At 39.5% G+C, this 19,498-nt stretch overlaps 2 protein-coding genes across 7 annotated transcripts in view; both read right to left on the bottom strand.

The window, feature by feature from the left end:
* Positions 1 to 5,037, bottom strand: part of TBCD (tubulin folding cofactor D) — a 129,409-nt gene extending 124,372 nt beyond the window's left edge. For both annotated transcript variants that reach the window (XM_074846842.1, XM_074846843.1), the window contains exons 1-4: positions 4,960 to 5,037; positions 4,442 to 4,667; positions 900 to 950; positions 609 to 706 (exon numbers count right to left, since the gene is read on the bottom strand). In XM_074846842.1, coding sequence (XP_074702943.1) covers positions 609 to 706; positions 900 to 950; positions 4,442 to 4,634 — 342 coding nt within the window. In that variant the 5' untranslated portion in view covers positions 4,635 to 4,667; positions 4,960 to 5,037. The remainder of the gene's footprint in view (positions 1 to 608; positions 707 to 899; positions 951 to 4,441; positions 4,668 to 4,959) is intronic.
* A 1,443-nt stretch (positions 5,038 to 6,480) lies between these two features.
* FN3K (fructosamine 3 kinase) lies at positions 6,481 to 19,412 on the bottom strand. Of its 5 annotated transcripts, none has more exons than XM_074846814.1 (8): positions 16,967 to 19,412; positions 15,588 to 15,793; positions 14,331 to 14,512; positions 13,118 to 13,269; positions 11,707 to 11,798; positions 10,394 to 10,476; positions 9,390 to 9,512; positions 6,481 to 8,567 (listed from the first exon to the last, which is right to left on the bottom strand). In XM_074846814.1, the coding sequence occupies exons 2-8, from the start codon at positions 15,607 to 15,609 to the stop codon at positions 8,229 to 8,231; spliced, it is 993 nt and encodes a 330-aa protein (XP_074702915.1). In that variant the 5' UTR covers positions 15,610 to 15,793; positions 16,967 to 19,412; the 3' UTR covers positions 6,481 to 8,228. The 5 variants fall into 5 exon arrangements, with proteins under 5 accessions (XP_074702915.1, XP_074702916.1, XP_074702917.1 ...); XM_074846815.1 differs by having other exon boundaries at positions 15,588 to 17,432; positions 18,451 to 19,412; XM_074846816.1 differs by having other exon boundaries at positions 15,588 to 17,432; positions 18,651 to 19,412.
* Positions 19,413 to 19,498: the final 86 nt, after the last annotated feature.

Genomic DNA, 19,498 nt, shown 5'->3' with positions numbered 1-19,498 from the left:
GTAAGAACAGTGAGGATATGAATTAAGGTCTTAAATGCCTTGAGATTTTTATGTTTTTACAAACTTATTCAGAATTAATGGAACGATAATTCTTTAAAACAAAGGGCCTCTCGAGATTGTCTAGTCCAACTCTCCTGCCAAAGCACGGCCATCCCCAGCAGGCTGCCCAGGACCACGTCCAGTGGGGTATTCAGTATCTCCAGGGGTGGAGGCTCCACAAGCCCCCGAGCAATCTGTTTCAGTGTTCAACCCGCAGTCCAAAAGTGTTTTCTTATGCTCAGATGAAAATTTCCACAATCCATCTAATTCTTCACCATACTTTTCCTTTTAACATTATGACTTGCTTTTTCACTCAATATCTCAATGTCTGCAATTTTTTTTGCATTCAGACCTTGATTTTTACTACATTAAATAAGTTATCATGAAAATGATAAAAAAGAGAACTAATCTCTCACAGTACAGTTTAAAACACTTCACTGCATTACTTAGACAATTACCTATTTTACTGTTTTTGAAAATGTGAAATTTTTTAAAGTTATTTAAACGACAAAGAAAATATTGGAAACTTACACATTTCAGTTACAGAATGTTAAAATTGGGGTTTTTACCTTTGTAATGATGTAAAGAAATTTAAACGCCAGGTGAGCTAGTGGTGGAGGAGATCCATTGTCCCGTACTATATCCAACAAAGAATTCATCATCCACTCTAATGAAAGGAGAGGGAAAAAAGTGAGACTACAAGCAGTTAGCTCACAGTTTCTCATACTTCTAATAACGAGGGAGCTTGTAGTCATGTAAGTAATATCAACCACAGCAATCTTGTAATGCAAATGTGGACCTTCTAGTTTAACAGATTCTCAAGTATTTACACAAAAATTATTTAAAGATGACATTCCTACCTAAGTGGTGATCCAACAAGTGAGGTTGCTCCTGGTACTTGTCCATTATACCTGAATAGGAAAAGATATCTGTAATAAGCTAGTCAAATTAAAGGCTCTTACAGGCATTAATTGTGAGATACACCCCGATTCTAGAGAGCTTTAGCTTAAGACTTCAGTATCCTTGAGCTAAGGGCTGCCACCACCTGTAAGCAAGATCAAAAAGTAAGAAAACTACACAGAAGTAACCATAAAAATACAGTCTGTCCACTTCCATAGTGCAACCACCTACATTGAATCATAAACTCCCTTCCAGGGGTTTCTCAAATTACTGTGGACAAACCTCACAGCCAGATGAGACAAGCAACCACTCAGTTTGTTGCTGTCCTTCACTGCAGAGCTCTCTGTGACTCTCCTAACACAACTTACCAGCACACCATTTCTGATGGAACTCTGCAATCAGAGGACAACATTAAACCACTGCAGCTGCTCCAAGCGTAGCAGCTCTACGCTGCACTCGCACCCACACAGCAACCAGAATGCTGCTTTACACCTTTCTGCCTTGCTGTTCTCATCTCCTTCATCAAGATAGAGAATCCCACGTACTTTTACACACTGTTCTATCTGTTAGCATGTCAAATGACTGATTGTCTTTAAAAACACACGCACAAAGATATCGCAACATCAAGAAGTGTAGCAGCACTTTTCCAGCCCTGAGGCTCATGCAGCCATGGGGAAATTCTCCCGGACACACTGGATTTCACCACAAGGCTATCTTACTTCCCATGCCTGGAACATATTTAAAGATGGTAGTTCCACCACTGAGGATCTGGACTGAAATAGGGTATAGGCACTGCAAAATTCTTACCTCTTTCTTTTGAGTTACCTGACTATAGTAGGAAAAAACCCAACATAGTACTACTTTGCAAACGAAGGTGCTCTTCACAATTCTCAGAGCTAGCTTTTTATTTTGAAATAGAACACAGGAAATTATTCAGCAAAGAATAAAGAAACCTTGACAAATTTTAACCTGGACAAATACAAACTGTACCTATTACTATTTGTGCTCCTCAAAACTTTACACATTACTTATCTTGCTGCCAGTAATGTCACCAGGAAAGCCTGCCATATAAGGAAAGGCTGAGAGGATTGGGTTTGTTCAGCCTTCAGAAGAGAAGGCTTAAGGGAGACCTTATCACCATGTTCCAGTATTTAAAGGGTGGCTACAAACAAGATGGAGAATCCCTTTTTACAAGGAGTCACATGGAAAAGACGAGAGGTAATGGGTACAAGTTACTCCTGGGGAGATTCCAGCTGGACACAAGAGGAAAATTTTTCACAATGAGAACAATGAGTCATTGGAATAATCTCCCCAGGGAAGTGGTGTGTTCCCCAATATTGGGCACTTCCAAAATTCAGCTGGACAGGGTGCCGGCCATCTTGTCTAGACCGTGCTAGGTTGGACCGGATGATCCCTGAGGTCCCTTCCAACCTGGTGTTTCTATGATTCTGTGATTCCTTTTGAAAACTGACTTGAGGAAAGAGAAACTGAAATTGAATATGGAAAAAAAAAAGAACAACTTGCCACAGTTTTTAAAAACAAAAGTATTGCCATTTAAACCTAGAATCAACAAAAAGAAGCTACAGAAATGAAAGCTGGATTTCAGAAGAGATCATCAAGTGATCCAGTATTGTGCTGGAGATTGTCTGGATCATTTTAGATATTTGGGCAAAAAATAGCTTTTTAATTAGAAAACTAAAATACCTTCTTAACCTCTCACACCAACACGTAGATTTAAGACATAACTCCAGTGCTGTAGCTGACCAGTGGATGACACCGCACACCCACTTTCAAGACACCAGCCAGTCCAACTGTATCCTTGCACTAACTTTGGGTTACCGCAGTGCTGTCTCCTGTCAAGAGGGAAGCTCCTAATCATCACTAACTTCCCGTTGTAATAAAGCAATAGCTCTCAAGCAGGAATGGAATTTAACAGCAAATTCCTTATCTTGCCAAATTGTTTTCCCAGATCAGTCTGGCAATCTAAAATAAAACTCTAAATGCTGAAGAGAATGAACTGAAAAAAATTCTTCTAATGCTATTATTTCAAAAAAAGATCTTCCTAAATTTTCCTGCAAAATTATTGTTGCAGATTAAACTATCCTCCAAACTTCTGTTTCTAACAGTTCACCAAAAAATTGAGCATTACATGTTTTTGTGAATGCTTCAGAGACCTGCATTAAACTCCTCTGTACCTGATGATTACTGTTTTACCTGCATGCAGATTAAAGGTATTCCCTAAACTTCAACATTACATCCCACACATTTAGTCTGTTACCATATTTGGGACGTTTTGGCCAAGAAGGATCAAATTATACCTTATGACACTAAATATTATAACCAAATATTGAACAACATGTACAGTACCCATTAGTTTTAAGTATATTAACACCATATTTATGGGCAACGATATGCACGCAGAAAGTTCATACATACAATACCCAGAGACAGTACATAGAATGTGAAATACAGAGAGGCCGAGCAAGACCATCGGTTGGAGGAGATGATGGCCTTTCAGACACTGAGATTTTTTCAGTAATGGCTTTTCTATCCCATCAAAGTCAACCATTTCACGTGTGACACTGAGCGATCAACACAAATATGAGTGTTCTTGCTACTTCTTTCTGAACGGTTCATCATTAACCTCCTCAGATGGAATAGTCAGTGAAGTCAACTGAGTCTAATACTACAGAGTAACTTCTGCAGGGTCAGGTTTCCGAATTTTTGGTTTTCTGGTTTATTTTTTGACAAAAAGAAACTAGGTAGGCAACACATAGACACCGGATCAATACTTTGTCTGTAGATTTCACCATTTTTGCAAAACCACTCGCAGAATGCAAGTCCACTTCATTTCATTTGTAAATACATGAAACCTTGAATTAACTTTTGCAAATCATCTGGTCAGAATAGTGGATCCAATACACAGATGTGCATTGTAACAGGCTAATTACCTAAGACACTGCTACATGCAGGTAATTATTCTACTTCTATATTCAGCTGAGGTCTAGGAGCAGAATAGCTTTCATTATATGGCACAAAAGCTCAGTTACTAAGTCAGATCCAAGTTCCCTCCACTCAGAAACAACTACACGATCTGTATGGATTCAGCCACCCTTCATATTTCCTATGAAACATAAAATTATGAAATGACCACTTTAAAGCTCAAAATGTATGCATTTTAACAAGTTATTAGGTACAAAAATGGCTTTATTTGATAGACATACAAACTTTAACTGAATTATTGCCTGCATCTGAATAGGAAACTGGAGGCTAAACACGGGTCAGAATTCAGATTTGTTAAATCTAAGACTTGGGTTTTTATTTACTACATAGTAATGTAACATATATCTGGAAAACAAAATGAGTAAAAAATTAAATCTAAATTACCTGTTGATAGAGTTCCAGCACTATCACTAATGCAAAAGTAGCAGTTTGGTCCTTTTTTGGTAATAAGTTCCTTTAAACAATATAAGAACATGCTTCCTTCGGATGATGCGCTTACCTATGAATTTTTCCATGGTCATTTCTCGAGTCACCGGATCGCCAAAGACCCCCTTCAGGTTACCGATGAGCCCCCTGACTTCCTGACTCTCTGTGAAACTCTCCAGGATACTTCTCGTGGTGATGACACCCAGCTCCTGATTCTGGCCTTCCTCCGGCTCCGACTCGGCTCCATCCATCTCGCCCAAAGCCATGCCCGAGCCCGCCCGGCCGCGCTCCCTGGAACACTGGGCAGAGGAACAGCCGGTCAGTCAGGCTCTCCCTGGCGCAGGGTACGCGGAGCAGGGGCGGCCGCTCGCCCCTCAGGCGGCACCGCCGCTCCTCACGGCCTGGCCCCGCCCGCCGCCATGCGGCCCACCGCACCCCTCACCGCCGCGGAGCGGAGGCCCGGCCCGGCCCTCCCACACCGCGGGTGGCTCTCGGAGGTGGCGGAGACGCCGGCGACAGCACCGGGGACGGCGAGCGACGCCCTCACCCCCCCCCGTCCCGACCCCAGCCGGCAGCTCCCGCCCGCATTACCCTGGCAACACCGCTGCACTCCCCTCTGCCTGCTCCGCGCGCGCTACCGGGCGCTCCCGCCCTCCTACGGGCCGCCGTGCCGGCCGCAAGGCTGCAGAGACGGGTGCGCTCCGCGCGCGGCTCCGCCCCTGAGGGGGCGGCGGCCCGCGGGGGGAGGCCGGGCGGTGCCCAGCGCGGCGGGGGGTTTCCTCAGGGAAGCGCCCCGCTGCTTCTCTGCTGGGCCGCCGAGCGCAGAAACCCTGTCCTGCCAGGAGGAGGCGGCCGGAATTTCCCTCTCCAGTGTATGGTGTAAGGTGTATGGAAGGCAACTGCACTATACAGTTATCCCTGACCCTCTCCATGTCTACCCTATCCATGCCAAAACACTGAATTATATGGTTAATACTCATCTTATAAAATTGTGGAAACAAAGTTCGAATGCTGAAAGCTACAACTACAGAAAAAAAAAGGGAAGGTGTTATTGATTAATTGTGATTTAGTGGGGAAATAACCACTTCTCAATTTTTAGTGATCAATAAAATTTTATTAGCAAGCGGCGAGTGAGCAAAACAGCGCTGGGTGTGCCGGGAGTCTCTGCTCTACCAGCACACACCTCACAGGACAGCACTGAGTCCCTCTGCAGTGTAGGCTTCATCCATATTCATGATGGGCGTACCCTGAGGGGGCTGCAAAGGTGTAAACAACTTTCGCGGGCTTTTCTCCGGTTTTCGCGGGCTTTTCTCAGGTTTCCATCAGAGAAGGGGGGATGACTCAGCACAGGTGTTTTTGGAGTGGCTTGAAGATGGGGGCCATTTTAGCTCCCTTCTAACAAGTGATTTTAACAATAGAAACTATATACATATATCTTATTTCTTATTTACAGAAGAGAATTACAAAACTGTTCGGCCACAACATCCTGACTACAACTTCTTTTTCCCCTTGAGATTTGAATAACAAATACCATATATGTTTTATTACAGAAGGGAAGCAAGTGGGCAGACTCAAACAAATGTCTGCCCCCTCACAGCAGTTACTCCCTCATGCCAGATTCTTTTGCTTTGGCTTTCTTAGGAATCTATTCTGTCATATTGCAGCCCAAGACATACCACATCTCCATCCCCTCTTCCCACACGCTTTCCACCCTAGGTACTGAGTATTTACCAGGTAACAGCACTACTTTGCCACTTCTCTCTGGACATCATTGCCAACACTAGAAAACTACAGTCGTGGTCTGAAGTGAGCATTGGCTAAGTCACCTCAGGTTATCTTTTTACTCCATAGAAAATAAACTTGAAGGATCAGACCAGCTGACAAACTAAAATGGGTGCTCAGGTGAGATGAGTCACCTTCAGAGGGGCTCATTTCACTCTGTTGCTTATAACGGAAATTCAGGCGGACACTTAAAAGTCCCGTCAGGACATCAGGACAGGTAACTTCTCTTTCCCTGTATCCAGCAACTCCATCCACACCCAAATACCTTATCTTCAGGCTCAAATTCATTGAAGCAAACCACAATCACAAAATGCAGGTACACCAAACACCTAGTTTCTGCAAGGCAAGTAGTTTATTTGAGAAGGAGCTTAAGTTCACATGTACTTTCCAATGTAATACAAGTATTTTTGTTAACATTAATAAATACTAGTACGCATGCACTTTGCTGTTTTCTCGGACCTGGGTCTTCTAGCTATCAGCTATGATTTCACCTGTATTCTTATTCTATTATTCCACTTTTTCACTGTTATAATTCTATTAAGTGTTATAACCACACTGTGACAACTTCCCCTAATTGTAGCCCAAATTCTAAGGAAGTAAAAAAATTTAACCAATTATGTTTACAGAGAATGAAATGTATTTTTTAAATTGTATCAGTTACAACATCTAACTTTAAACTTTATTAAATTTTTATAGGATAGCCTTAATAAGGTTGAAAAAAGTCTAAATATTTTTGAGTATTTTTTAATATATTTTAGGTATTAGTCATGACAACTGTCTGAGGCCTAAATACATAAGTTCAGTCATTCTTATTCAAATCTGCTGATTCACATAAGCATTTGTTGGACTGCACTTACATTTACTTTACCACTTTCTTCCATTAAAAAAACCCACAGATTTGCTAATGTACTCTAGCTCACATTGTATGCCAATATCTTTGTTGCAGAGTTTTCTCCCCAAATTCTCATTGCCTATGCTTTCTGTAAAAATAAAGCAGTTAGGAATATTAAAAAAACATTATAAAGCCATCTAATTTGACACTGTTCCTTCAATAACCCAGCAGTGGCAGAACAGACTAGCTTTGCCTTCTGTAGATTACTTCCTAAAATTGAAAATAGATCAAGCACCAACCAACACAGCAGCAACAGATGCTTTCTTGTCATCAAAACACTACACCTCCCTCCCACTTTTTGCTATATTTTTACAAAGTTATTGAAATGTTACTATCATAGTGTAACACTCTAAAATATCATACTAAAAATATGATATGTTATTATCAAACTTGTGTGGTAACAACCCACTTTCTGACCATACAGTTAATTTCCAAGGAACTACAGAGACATCCTTCTTATGAAATACCACTGTAATTTAATTTCTCATATCAAGAGAAAAACAAAAGCATGTAAGTAAATTACATTAAATTAAAATAAATATTAGAAATGTTATCAATTATATATGTTTGCCAAGTGCAGTCCAAAGGGTCTTGTCTACTCTTTAAATCAAAAAGAGACTGTTTTCATTTTCAGATTCATAGAATCTGATGTAAATTTTGGATTAGGACACTTAACATGGGAAAGACAACAGAAATATAAATGGGAAAAGGGATGGAAACAGAGACACAAAACTAAAACAGAACAAAAAAGGGAAGACGTAAGGAATTAGTTATTACTTCCAGCACCACAACCCCACAACAGTAGCTCTCAATAACGAACTGCTGATAAAGCAGCAGCAGAAGTGGCAAGATGCAAAGAACTGTGGAAACACAGGAGCTGTGAAGTGAGACTCTCTATGGAGGGTAAGGTTAGGCTGCCTGTCATGCTCTTTTTCCAGCCTAGTGGAGTCTTCACAAACAATGCAGTCTTGTCCTTCAACAGGGTATGAATCTGTGATACTAAACTAGTGTATCAGTTAAAAATTACGCAATCACTCTTAACATTTAGTGAGGTTCAAAAGTGTACTAAGCCTTTCACATGTCAGATGTTTTATCATCAACATTAATTCCTTGTTTGTGTTACTTCTGATAAGCAGGGGCTGTTCATTACTAAGGGACTATGTCAGAATTTCTCAAATCTGTCCAGTTACTTCAGAAGTTTTCTCATTACATTTAGGGTAGATCCCCTGTACCCTGTCCCAAAATGGTTCCAGTGGTTTATGTAATTAAAGAGCTGATACAATTTGTTACGTTTCTCAAATCCTGGAGCTTTGGGTATTTTACTGTGATAGGCAGAGAAAAAACAGCTGCTAAACCCACCAAACATTCCAGCAATGGCCAGTTCAAATTCTGAATGGCCGTAGAAGGAAGCAGGGTCAAAGATAATTGGCCCAGAGTCGTCCTCAGCCACATTTCCTGCCCACAGGTCCCCATGCAGGAGAGCAGGAACAATTTCTACATCACAGAACATTTCAGGAATCTTTAGCTGAAAAAGCATGAACAAACACATAGTAATTAAAGAGCTTTGAAGAAAATAATAAATAAAACAAAGTTCTGTAGCATATAAGAGACTAAGCTGGTCAAATACTGCCTGTTTTCAGTCCTCATGGAGTGCTTTTGAAGTTGATGGCTACAAGCATAAACCTGAACTGTAGCCAGTAATAAATGTTCTTGATTGTTCTGGATATTTAATTCATTTAAATCATTTAATTCACAGTTTAGTATCAGCATCTAGTATTAATCCATCATTTCTAGGCATGGGTAGTATTGGCTGTCACAAGAAATATAAAAAAATTTCATTTAAATTAAAAGGTTTCAGTGGCAAAAAGGGCAGCAATAAACATCGCTCCCAATTAATCAGAATTAAGGAACAAACTGTGATGTAGAGCTTGCAGAGGAATACATTCCTGGCTCTTTCCTGAGTGCTGCACTGAGCGTGGCCTGAACCACAGTCTCAGCTGTGAGCCTGGACACAGCTTTAAAAACAAAATCTGCCTGGGCAGCAGAATCTTACCCACTTTGTAACACCAAGTTCTTAGATAGGATTTACCATCTTATTATTATTAGCTGTATTCTAAGAAATACATGTCAGTGCTGAATTGCAGGTTTATTTCACTATCTGTTAAAAAACTGAAAGAGCAACATGAATTCTATTCAGCTGACAATGTTGTTGGACCAGCTGTGAAGCTAGTCGAGTTACTGCAGTTCATTAAAAGCTATGTAAATATCTCTTATAAAACACCTTTAAAATTCCACTGATACATATTTTCTAACATTCTAAAAAACAGATTTAAGACATGGTTCATACTTTTAGCTGCGACCAAAGTTCTCTGGCTTCTCTGTCTCCATAATCTTTTTCAATCAAATCCAATTGAGCTTGGAGTCGGTGACGAATAAAGAAGGAAGGCCAATCACTCTGCCATTCATTCACCTAGAAAATATGATACAGTTATGTAATAAACAATTTTAAGATATGCATAGTCAGTATTAATAATACATAGATATCAAGTTAAAATGTTCAATGCTGACACAATAGCCTAGACAATGTTATTATGACCTATGCACGATGTTATTGACATTTCATTGATCGTTCTTTTGGGAGCGATGCTCTCTTCCATCCTTAGGTGGGGCTGTCTTTAGCATGAGATATAAGTTGAGGTTCTGGCTATTTTAATTCATTCAAATTTTCTTGATGCATTTTAGAGGGAAACTTTCTGGTGAGATCATTTCAGTTGTTCCATATTATATTCCAAAATCTTTCTGGAAATGCGAAAGTATTTGTTCATTTTTATTGGGTAATGCATTTCTAATTTGGTGAAAAGTTGTTCTTAGCAAAGAGTTTGAGATATTGAAAGTTCATTCAGTTAAACAGTAGAATGAAATTCTACTGTGTGCAGAGCCAGCAAATGACTGATTAATCTCTGAGAGCCCTTTCCAGTGTCTTATGTGATGTGTTACATGATGAAGTGCTCTAAAAGCAATGGATTTTGCCACTTGAGATACATATAGTAGGGGTTTTGAAAAAACAAAACCTTAACATGGTATGTGAAGGGATACTTATTCTATTAAGTATCACCAAGCTAAAGAACCACCACATAATTTCAAATTCTTATTCAGTCCACAGCATCTGCTTGCTACATGCATTGTCAGAAGCCGCACACATTGAATAGCCATCATGTTCTGTTGGGTCAGAACGAAGCAGTGAAAGCAAAACTCTGATCATAAAGCCAAAGGCCAATGAAACAAGTTGTTGTATAAGGAGTTTATAGAACTACACGGGTACATGTTAGCTTTCACAGGCACTGAACATACCTGTGGTATGTAACCACAGCAAGTGGCTGTATGGAATCCAAACTTATCCACATACTGAGACTCAGAGTGACCTGCTCCTTTACCTAAGAAACAAAATAAATATTGGGAGTTTTGAGATTCTTACATAGTACAGTTTGCAAACACAGAACTAAACTTCAGAGAACAGGCATACAAAATAATTTTAAGCAGTAAGTTACACTTATTTCATGGTTACAACCCTCTCTAGAGATAGAAAGAAAACTCTTAAACGTGAAGATACTGAATGGAAATGGAGGCACAATTAGTCACAGTCAGTGACTTTTCTTTGAATAAATGAGTTACACATTCAGGAACAGAGTCCAGATACCAGATTTGCAATCTACTGTTCGATATTGAACATGTTGTCATTAAACATGGCTTATTTTTGGTTCATAGACTGTTTGTGACCTGCCACTAATTTGGCCATCACTCAAAAATAATGGATTATAATATGTCCACCACTAAGAGTCAAACCCAGTCCATCCCTGATGTCATGGGAGAGACACAGATACAGACTGGTTGTTCATATTTTAATACTAACAACTCTAAAAGAATAAGTATTTGTATAGCTTCCTTTTTATTTTCTCCCCATTTACACCTTAATCCACTTTCCAAAGAATGATGGCAGGTGCCTCCACTGGAGTCAACAGAAACTGGATCATGACCTTACACTGCTGAATTACAGTTGTCTTCAAGGAGCAGCAATTGTATATTTGGCTACATATTTGAGTTCAAAAATGTAATCCCCAACATCTTTAAAGGGCAATTTAATAATGTGTTTCCTAACTGGGACCACATTCTGTAATAAGTTAATTGTCTAAACCAACAGTAAACAAAAAAAGAGGATGTCTGTAAGGTCAAGAACATTTTAAGAGATTGACGGTACATGAAGCTGAAAGGTTTAACTGACACTGAAAAAGACAACTAGCCCAAATTTTCAGTGTGACTCATGAAATGTTGAAAGCTCTAACTATCAAGCAGTAGCACTATTTCTTACTCAATGTCAGTATCCACATAATTTCATGCAATAAAGTATACACAGAATTAAGAATTAAAACCAAATTAATTTAATTTTGTTAAGGTTAAAATGTTATGTTTGAAAATTATAATAGTAATTATAGCTCCTGGGTATGTAATGTACATTTGAAAAGTGTGGCATAGGGACAGGAGAGACATCTCATGAAAACAGTGTCCCAGTATTGACTTTAATTATCATTAAAATTATAATGCAATACTGTACAACAGCCAAATTAATTATTTCCTTTTTGGTTTAGTACATGATATCAATACTCTACCAATTGTGTTTCCCTCCTTTCTCAATTTCTCTCCAAGTTTCTGGTTATAAAGATGAAGATCTGCTATTTGCTCTCCAAGCTTTGAAGAATATCTGTAGGATCAAAAAACAGAAATGAAACTGAAACAAGGCAAGTGAACAAAATATTACAGGGAAAAAAAATCCCAATTAGATACGACCAAGTATACTTTTGGAAAATACAGAACCTTAATCAACTTCCAAAGTACATAACAGGGAGCAAATGAATAGACAACAACTCTGAAGAAATGGGTTGTAACAGATAATAAAATTAACACAAGTCAATGCTCTTGCAAGAAAGGTAAACAGAACACAAGGTTGTATGAAAAGGAGCAGCGAGTGCAGGAGGATCAGGTAATCCTCCTTATCAGCTCCATATCAATAAGCAGAGAATAGAACATGGTATCTACTTTTGGGCTTCACACTTCGAGATCAGCTGAATAGCAGTAAGAATGGTAAGTCTAAAAAGAAGCCATAGGCAAGGACTGAGTTGAAGCTGCTTAATGCAGAAGACAGACAACTAAAAATAGTTAAAATATTGCACAGATACCTGAACAGGAGCTGCAAGAATGGAAACTAACTTCTTCTCCGTGCCCAGAATAGGTAGAAAATAATGGGTTTAAAATTGCAACCAGGAGGACTGAGGTTAGACATTAGAAAATCTTTCCTAGGAACAGTGGGCTGGATTGGAATGGACTGTTTGGAGAGGCTGTGGAATTGCCGTTATTTTCCCAATAAAAATAGATAGGTTGGACAAACAACTGCCAGAAGAGACCCAGGCATTACTATGTTCCCACAGAGGCCCAGAATGAAGCAGTTAACTCCTGAAAGTCTATGATTCCTGAAGTCTGCGTGCAAGTTGGTTGATGGATGAAATGGAACTTCATGTTATCTATCCATTTAGTTCTCCCTCACCCTAGTACCTTTGACCTTGTTGACTGACTTCAATCATACTTGAAGATTATACTTAGAGAAGCAGAGGTTTCAAAGACATGGGAGGCCTATACATTTAAAGAAAACTTATAGGCTGGAAAAAGAAACCCAAATGAAAAATCTCATGAGGGAAAGGTGGGCTAAACTCAGCCATTATCACACTGACTTTAGTAGCATCTCAGCACATGTGGACCAGCATACAAAGCTCTAGGCTAACAGTAGTATGCCATTTCTATTGCAGATAGAGGGTCAGGGAAGAGCAAAATATGAGGAAGGAGTGTATACATACACAAATATATAGATACATTGGATTTTTTTAATGTACACAAACATAGATCTTGACAGACATAAGCTCTATCTCTGAGAGAATAGAGAGGTTCCTCTCATGAAGTTTTCTGACTAAGACACAAGAAAATATGCCCCGAAACATAGTAAAAAGAAAAACAGATGTACAGACGTACTTGTTGAGGTGCTTCATCTTTAGGTACTCCATGACAAACATTGCTCCTCCTCCAGGTAGGTCAATTACTTTAATGGGCTGAGGCACTCGCACAATACTGGTTTTCTGAATAGCTTCCAAACTTGCCATTTCCCCTTCAAACATTTTTCTAGCCTGTCAAGGAATAAGAATATCTTTGGGCTAAACTATGGATGTCTGCAACAAGAACTTTGGAAAAAATAGCCTTGTTTACAAAGTTACAAGGAGTTAATTCATCTTGATAAAAGAATGCAGCTGCAGCAAGGTTTCAGTCCACACAGGGAGACTTGAGTGCCTTAATTCTAACTTCTTTTTTTTCCCAAATTCATTCCAGGGTAGTAGGATACGTCACATTTCACCATGATTTCCAGCTGCTTATGGAGATACCAAACTACTCAGACGTAACAGTATCTTTGAGGATAACACCCGAGATGACCTCCTTCAAAACCACAGACGACCACTCTAAATGCAGTAAAAGACTGAATCCTTAAACTGGTTCTCCTTTCCATGCAGGTCAATGGCCACCAGATGGAGACGACTGTACAAATATTAAGCCTATACTCTGCATTTCTGAAGTAAAGATGCTGTTTTTCACAGCAGTTTTAGGACGGTTCTGATACCAATAAAGCAAATTTCTGATGCACTGTGGTGTTACAAAAAGCAATCGAATATTCATTTAGTAATGGAAAAGTCAAGAGCTTGGCCTGAAAAATTGCAAGAATCTTCCTTCTAGAAATACAAAAAGCAATGGGGAAGTCTGAAACCTCTGTAGCTTTAAAAATAATATATGAGTTTTAGCACTGGCTCCCTGTTTCCTCCCTCCCACTATCCTATCCTCCCAGCTGAAACATGGAAAGGAATGCAGTGAATGCAAATTCAGCTTTAGGCTTTTCCAAACTCTAAGCACTATAATAACAACTCTGTACTTAGCCTCCTTTTTACACATTGCAATGCCAGTTCCTGTTGTTGAGAGTTATCACATTGCATTCCACCTCATTTTGCATTAACCAAACCTGCTGCATTAATACTTGATATAATAGACTACAGCCTTTAAAAGAAAACTGAAAGGAAAACTAGAACAATTAAAAGTCAGCCTGAAAATGCAGAACTCTAAATTATTAACAATCATGTCCTTTTAAAATAAAAAGCTCTCTACATGCAATAACATTAGTAGTTAAATATCTGCTAGCATTAACCTGAGGTTTGTGGTTGATTTTAACAAATATTCGTCCACTGTCTGTTTCATAAGCTTGGCTTTGGCTAATGTATCCTCCTCCGGAGCCTCCAAAAGCCTTCAGAACAGAAGTTTTCAATTCTGTTTTCAGGATTTTTTCCATGGTAATTTCCAGGCTGCTGCAGCTGCTTTCTGCTAAATCCACTGCAAAACAAGATTAAAGGTTTGGGTCCTTCTTTCACTGTCACTCTGCTATGAGGTAGAAAGGGCCACCCACCAAACAAAAAAAAAGACAAATAGCAGCCAAAAAAAAAGAAGCAAATCCAGAGAAAATATTTCAAAATGCTTTGTTTCCCATGGGCTTTTATAGCTATACATGAAAAATAAAAATCTTTCAAAATATTTGCTAGAATAAAATTGAGAGGTGTGTCCTGGGTCCTCTCTCAAATGAGCTGAGAGCTGCTGGTATTTGTAGTTTGGACCCGTTTTTCTTTTTTAAGCTCTGTGATCGCATTGTGGAAGAGGTCATTCTTAAACCAACCCACTAGAGGGAGTCTAAATGCAACGGTACAAACTGCGCACATGCGTTGTGGTTATTTAAGACGGGAAACCCAAAGTTGCGGTCCTTAAGGATGTAATTAAATCATGCTGCTGACCGTAAGTCAGCCACCAGAAATACGTGGAAAGGTTGGTGGGCTCTTCCTCTGCTTGTAGTTGCTTTGTGTGGACTGGAGTTCTGTTGTCATCACTGAGATCTTTAGAACGTTTTCCCTTCCTGGGACATAATTAGATCTCTTTAAGAGACAATCAAAAGATTTTTATTGCCTCAAAGTGCCCTCAAGTCAGTGAGATAGTAACGTGCTCAGGGTTGGACATTATCAAGTGAAAATCCATAGTAAAAGCATCAAGCTGGTAATAAAGACATTTAGGATACTGTTCCTATATGCTTCTCCAGATTTAACATGACCTTTAGGATATCACTTCACCTTTTTATCTCCTATCACAGTCTATAACATACAGAAAGATCCCTTGGGTACTGCTAAATTTAATCACTTCATACTTGCAAAGTGCACTGACACCCTCAGGTATAGAGTCTTAAAACTTTAAAACATGTTATCATAACCCAAACCCTACAATATTTAATGATGTCTGTATAGAGATATTTGGTATATTGTATTGTATAAAGATATTGGTATATTGTATTTTGGTATATTGTATATTTGGTTAGGTGGCTATGGCCGACTCCTAGCACGGAAAAGGCTGCAGCTCTTGTACTCACTTGGAGCAGCGATGCCCACCATCTCCCCAGGGAATTACTAGATGCTGTTGCACTGTGCTTTCATGCAGTTATCTCTCTTTTCACTACTCTTTGTTTGCATTGATTCATCTAAGCTATTTGGTTTTGACAGAGAAAAGAATGATTGCTGGACAAATATTGGCTTCATTTAGGTAGGTTCTTCAGTACACACACAAGTGGTTCCAGTCCTACATGGAGTGAAAAATGTTGGTATAGTACAAGTAATTTCTCAAACAAGTAATTTCTCAGAACATTGCTCCTTATGGTACACAGAGCAGCTGGAACACAGCAGACCTCAACAGGACAGATTGGCTAAGGAGGAATTTTTCTAACAACCAGATTTATCTGAGCAGGACATTGCTCACAGAGTAAGAGCACAAGCTGGAAAAGTGCAGCTCATGACCTGGAATCAGAAACAGGGATTCAAATGCAGAAGAGTATTCAAGAACAGCAAGAAGCCACATTTGAGGTTACGTATCTTGGGTGGACATTTGCATTGTATGTCTAAAGTGACTGCTTTGCCAATCCTTCTACAAAGTCCAGCTGTAGTATTTTATCACCATCACATCACTGATACACTAACTGTAAAACAGATTATTCACAAAATAGAGCTACAGAAGGTAATGTTGCGGAGAGGTAGAGGAGTCAGCACTTATTGTAGGAGTCTTAAGGAGTTTATCCATACACTCTCATGAAGCATTTGTGCCTGGAAAATGAGCCAGGGCTGCTAAAGCAAACAACTATGACCAGACCAAATAAAGCTTAAAGCATAAGTGCTCAGCATGTACGTTAAATCACAGTAAACCAGTGCACATGCACTCAAAGCAACTTTATTATGGCTGTAGATCTTGGACAGTTTGAGGCAGTTACTTAATATGACTCATATGAAGGATTTATAGACAGTGAAAATGCCAAGCAATTTGAATTTCAGGATGGATGAAGCCCTGAAGAGTATCCTACTATTAGAACAATGGCCTCCAATCATACCCTAGGTTGTAATGGAGCACCTGGAGAAAGGAATAAGGTTTTTTGGCAACAAAATAAATGACAATGAGTGGGGACCCTTATTTCTGCATAGTGAAAGATACCCTAATTTATTTTTCTATCTACCTGTTAAGGAAAAAAAAAAAAAAAAAAAGGCCCAAACCCACAACAAACAAGGCGAATGGATGTTCATACACAATATTACTACTGAACCCCAAATTTTTGCACTCTAGTAATGCCATGGACTTCTCTCCTACAATTTCCAGTGAAGACGTTAATAGTTACTGACTGTAATACTTCTTTCAGCATTCTGTCTTTTTATTTTTGGTTAAACCAGAAACAGGACTGTGTTAATCCAAATATGTTGCACCACTTACGCAGTAGCCAAGCGATAGGAAAGCCTTCTGTTTGCTTCCACGCTGGGTCGATATTGAACCAGTAACGCACAGGTGAAAGGCCTGGTTTCCCAACAGTTTTGTTCACATCGTTTCCAGTCAAGCAACTTCGAATAATATAATTTCAAACACTGGAAGTCAAACAACTCAAAAGCGCCCCAGCTGGGCTCGAAGGAACAGAGTGCTTGAAGATACCCGGTCGCTGAACCCTCCGAGCAGGAGCCTTCAGCACCACGGCCAGATCCCCGCGGAACGGGCACCCCCCGCCCCCGCGGATGACACGGGGCTGCCTGCGGGGGTGGCCTTGGGGGCTCCTGTCCGAGACGTGTCCTCGGGGTGACGCTTGGAGTGGAGCTGCGAACCGTAACGGTTTGGAACTGCTTTGTAACGGGCTGCAGCACTGTATACAATATCAATCTTGGGGAGATTCCAGTGAATTCTTCAAGGACTTACTTCATAGAAAAATGTGTTGAAAAGCAATCAAATATTACTTTACAAAGAAAAATAATAAAGCTATTGTGATTCTGCCGTGGCTGTTACCAGAAATACATTTTCCCCTTAAACCTTTTGTCACAATCAGTGCCTACAGGACAAGCTAATTATATACCACTTCCCACCTGCTTTTACTTCTGCTAGAACAGCCCAGAACCAGTTAAAATCACCAGATCTATTTTGGAACAGCAGTGAAGATGAAAAACAGGAAGAAAACCAGTACTAGAGTGTAACACTGATATCTGCAGGCAGCTTGTGCGGATGGCAGCAGTCCGTGAGAATGAAAACAAAACAAAAAAATCACACTGAAATGTAGTGTACATAGGAACTATAAGCAATTCAGCAAAAATACAGGTTCTTGCAGAAAGATTCACACAATTAGGACAGTCAAGCCCAGAGAGGTTGTGCAGCCTCCATCCTTGGAGGGTTTCAAGACCAGACAAAGACCTGAGTAACCTGGCCTGTCCTCACAGCTCATCCTGCTTTAAGTGACCTCCTGAGGTCTGTCCCAACTGGAATTTTCCTATGATCCTAACCTCTGAGTCCAGATTTCCAAGCCTCCCTTCCCCTAACTCCTCTCCAAGGCAGAAGCTGATGTTATTAAAATTACACATAATTAGTGGGTTGGGATATGATTAATTCCCTAAGAAATTAATTTCAAAATTTAGTTTAAATTAAGAAAAAAGATACAAAGAGATCTGGTTTTCAAAGTATTAAAAATAAATGCCATGAGATGGTTTAGTCTACATATGCCACACGTACTGCGATCCATCTTGAGAAAAGACTTAGAAACAGCATGAGAGGATATTAAATTTTTTATAATATATAAACGCATGTACACTGTGTATTTAAGAAAAATTCAGTGGTGGTTCTACCCTTTTTCCTTGTCCAAACTGGAATGGAAAGTCAGAAACATTATGATACAGAACCAGAAAATACAGAACGAGAGCATGGGTACAAGCAAATACACTCACCAGATTTAGAATGTGCCAAGGAGGAGCCAAGAGGGAGGAATATATGAGAAGGAAAAGCAGGACACATTAGCTTTCGCACCATGAGAGAAAAAGATAAAGAATCACAAAGGCACGCCTAGAACACTTAATGCAACAAAACAATCCAAGAGGAGAATTCTAAGAGCAGTGCAGAACGACACAATACATAAGAAAAAAATTACCTTATAGAACTGCAGCAATTTCTTCTTAAGAGTCCTCCAGCAGCCTGCCTTCAGAAGATTTCCTCCCCTTCTCCATGCCCTGATTCAACTGCTGTCTATAAGAACTCAGAACCAAAGGATCCAGGGTACAGTAGAGCTTGCTGTTACATTCCATTTGTATTCCTCTCTACACCTCTCCCATTTTTAGTTGTAGCACAAAATAGCTTTGAAAAAGTGAGCATAATATTGCTTAAATTAAGCTAACTACAATTGTTTCTATTTATGTAACTTGCATACAACACAATTTTCCTTCAATCACAAAAATACTTTGATTTAGTTCTATTAGGAAGAGGTGATCTTTGAAGATTTACCATTTATCACTCAAGTCTATGACTGACAGAAAATCCACCTTCATATCACTTTTCACCTTCTAATGATAAGAAATATTTAGGTGTTTTAGTTGATGTTGATTTGTTGAAAATTTGTAAACAGAATGACCTTGTTAAATAACTTCTAACTTGATTATGAAAGCATATGGAAATAAACAGTGATCTAACCAGACTGACTGCTGGCTAAAATTCCACAGCATTTCTTCAATCAGCTGCCCTAAGCAGTGCTAAGTTTGGGTGAACGGGATAAGGATATGGGCACGGACATAACATTTCATCAACAACATCCAAACAGCTGGGACAATACATAAAATTTGAAGGCACAGATACAATCTCAAATGATATTGTAACCAAACAACATGTAAATTTTGTTCAGTGCCACACTGCTCCAGATTAAAATCCATGACCACGTTCCCATCAACACCCTTGATGATTGTAATTGTCTAACAAAGTAGGGACAGGTTAGAGCAAGTAGTTCCC

Source organism: Strix aluco, chromosome 21 (genome assembly GCF_031877795.1).
Source record: "Strix aluco isolate bStrAlu1 chromosome 21, bStrAlu1.hap1, whole genome shotgun sequence".
Taxonomy (NCBI): Eukaryota; Metazoa; Chordata; class Aves; order Strigiformes; family Strigidae; genus Strix; species Strix aluco.
The sequence above is the reverse complement of the archived record's forward strand: the minus strand, read 5'-3'. Positions and strand labels throughout refer to the sequence as shown.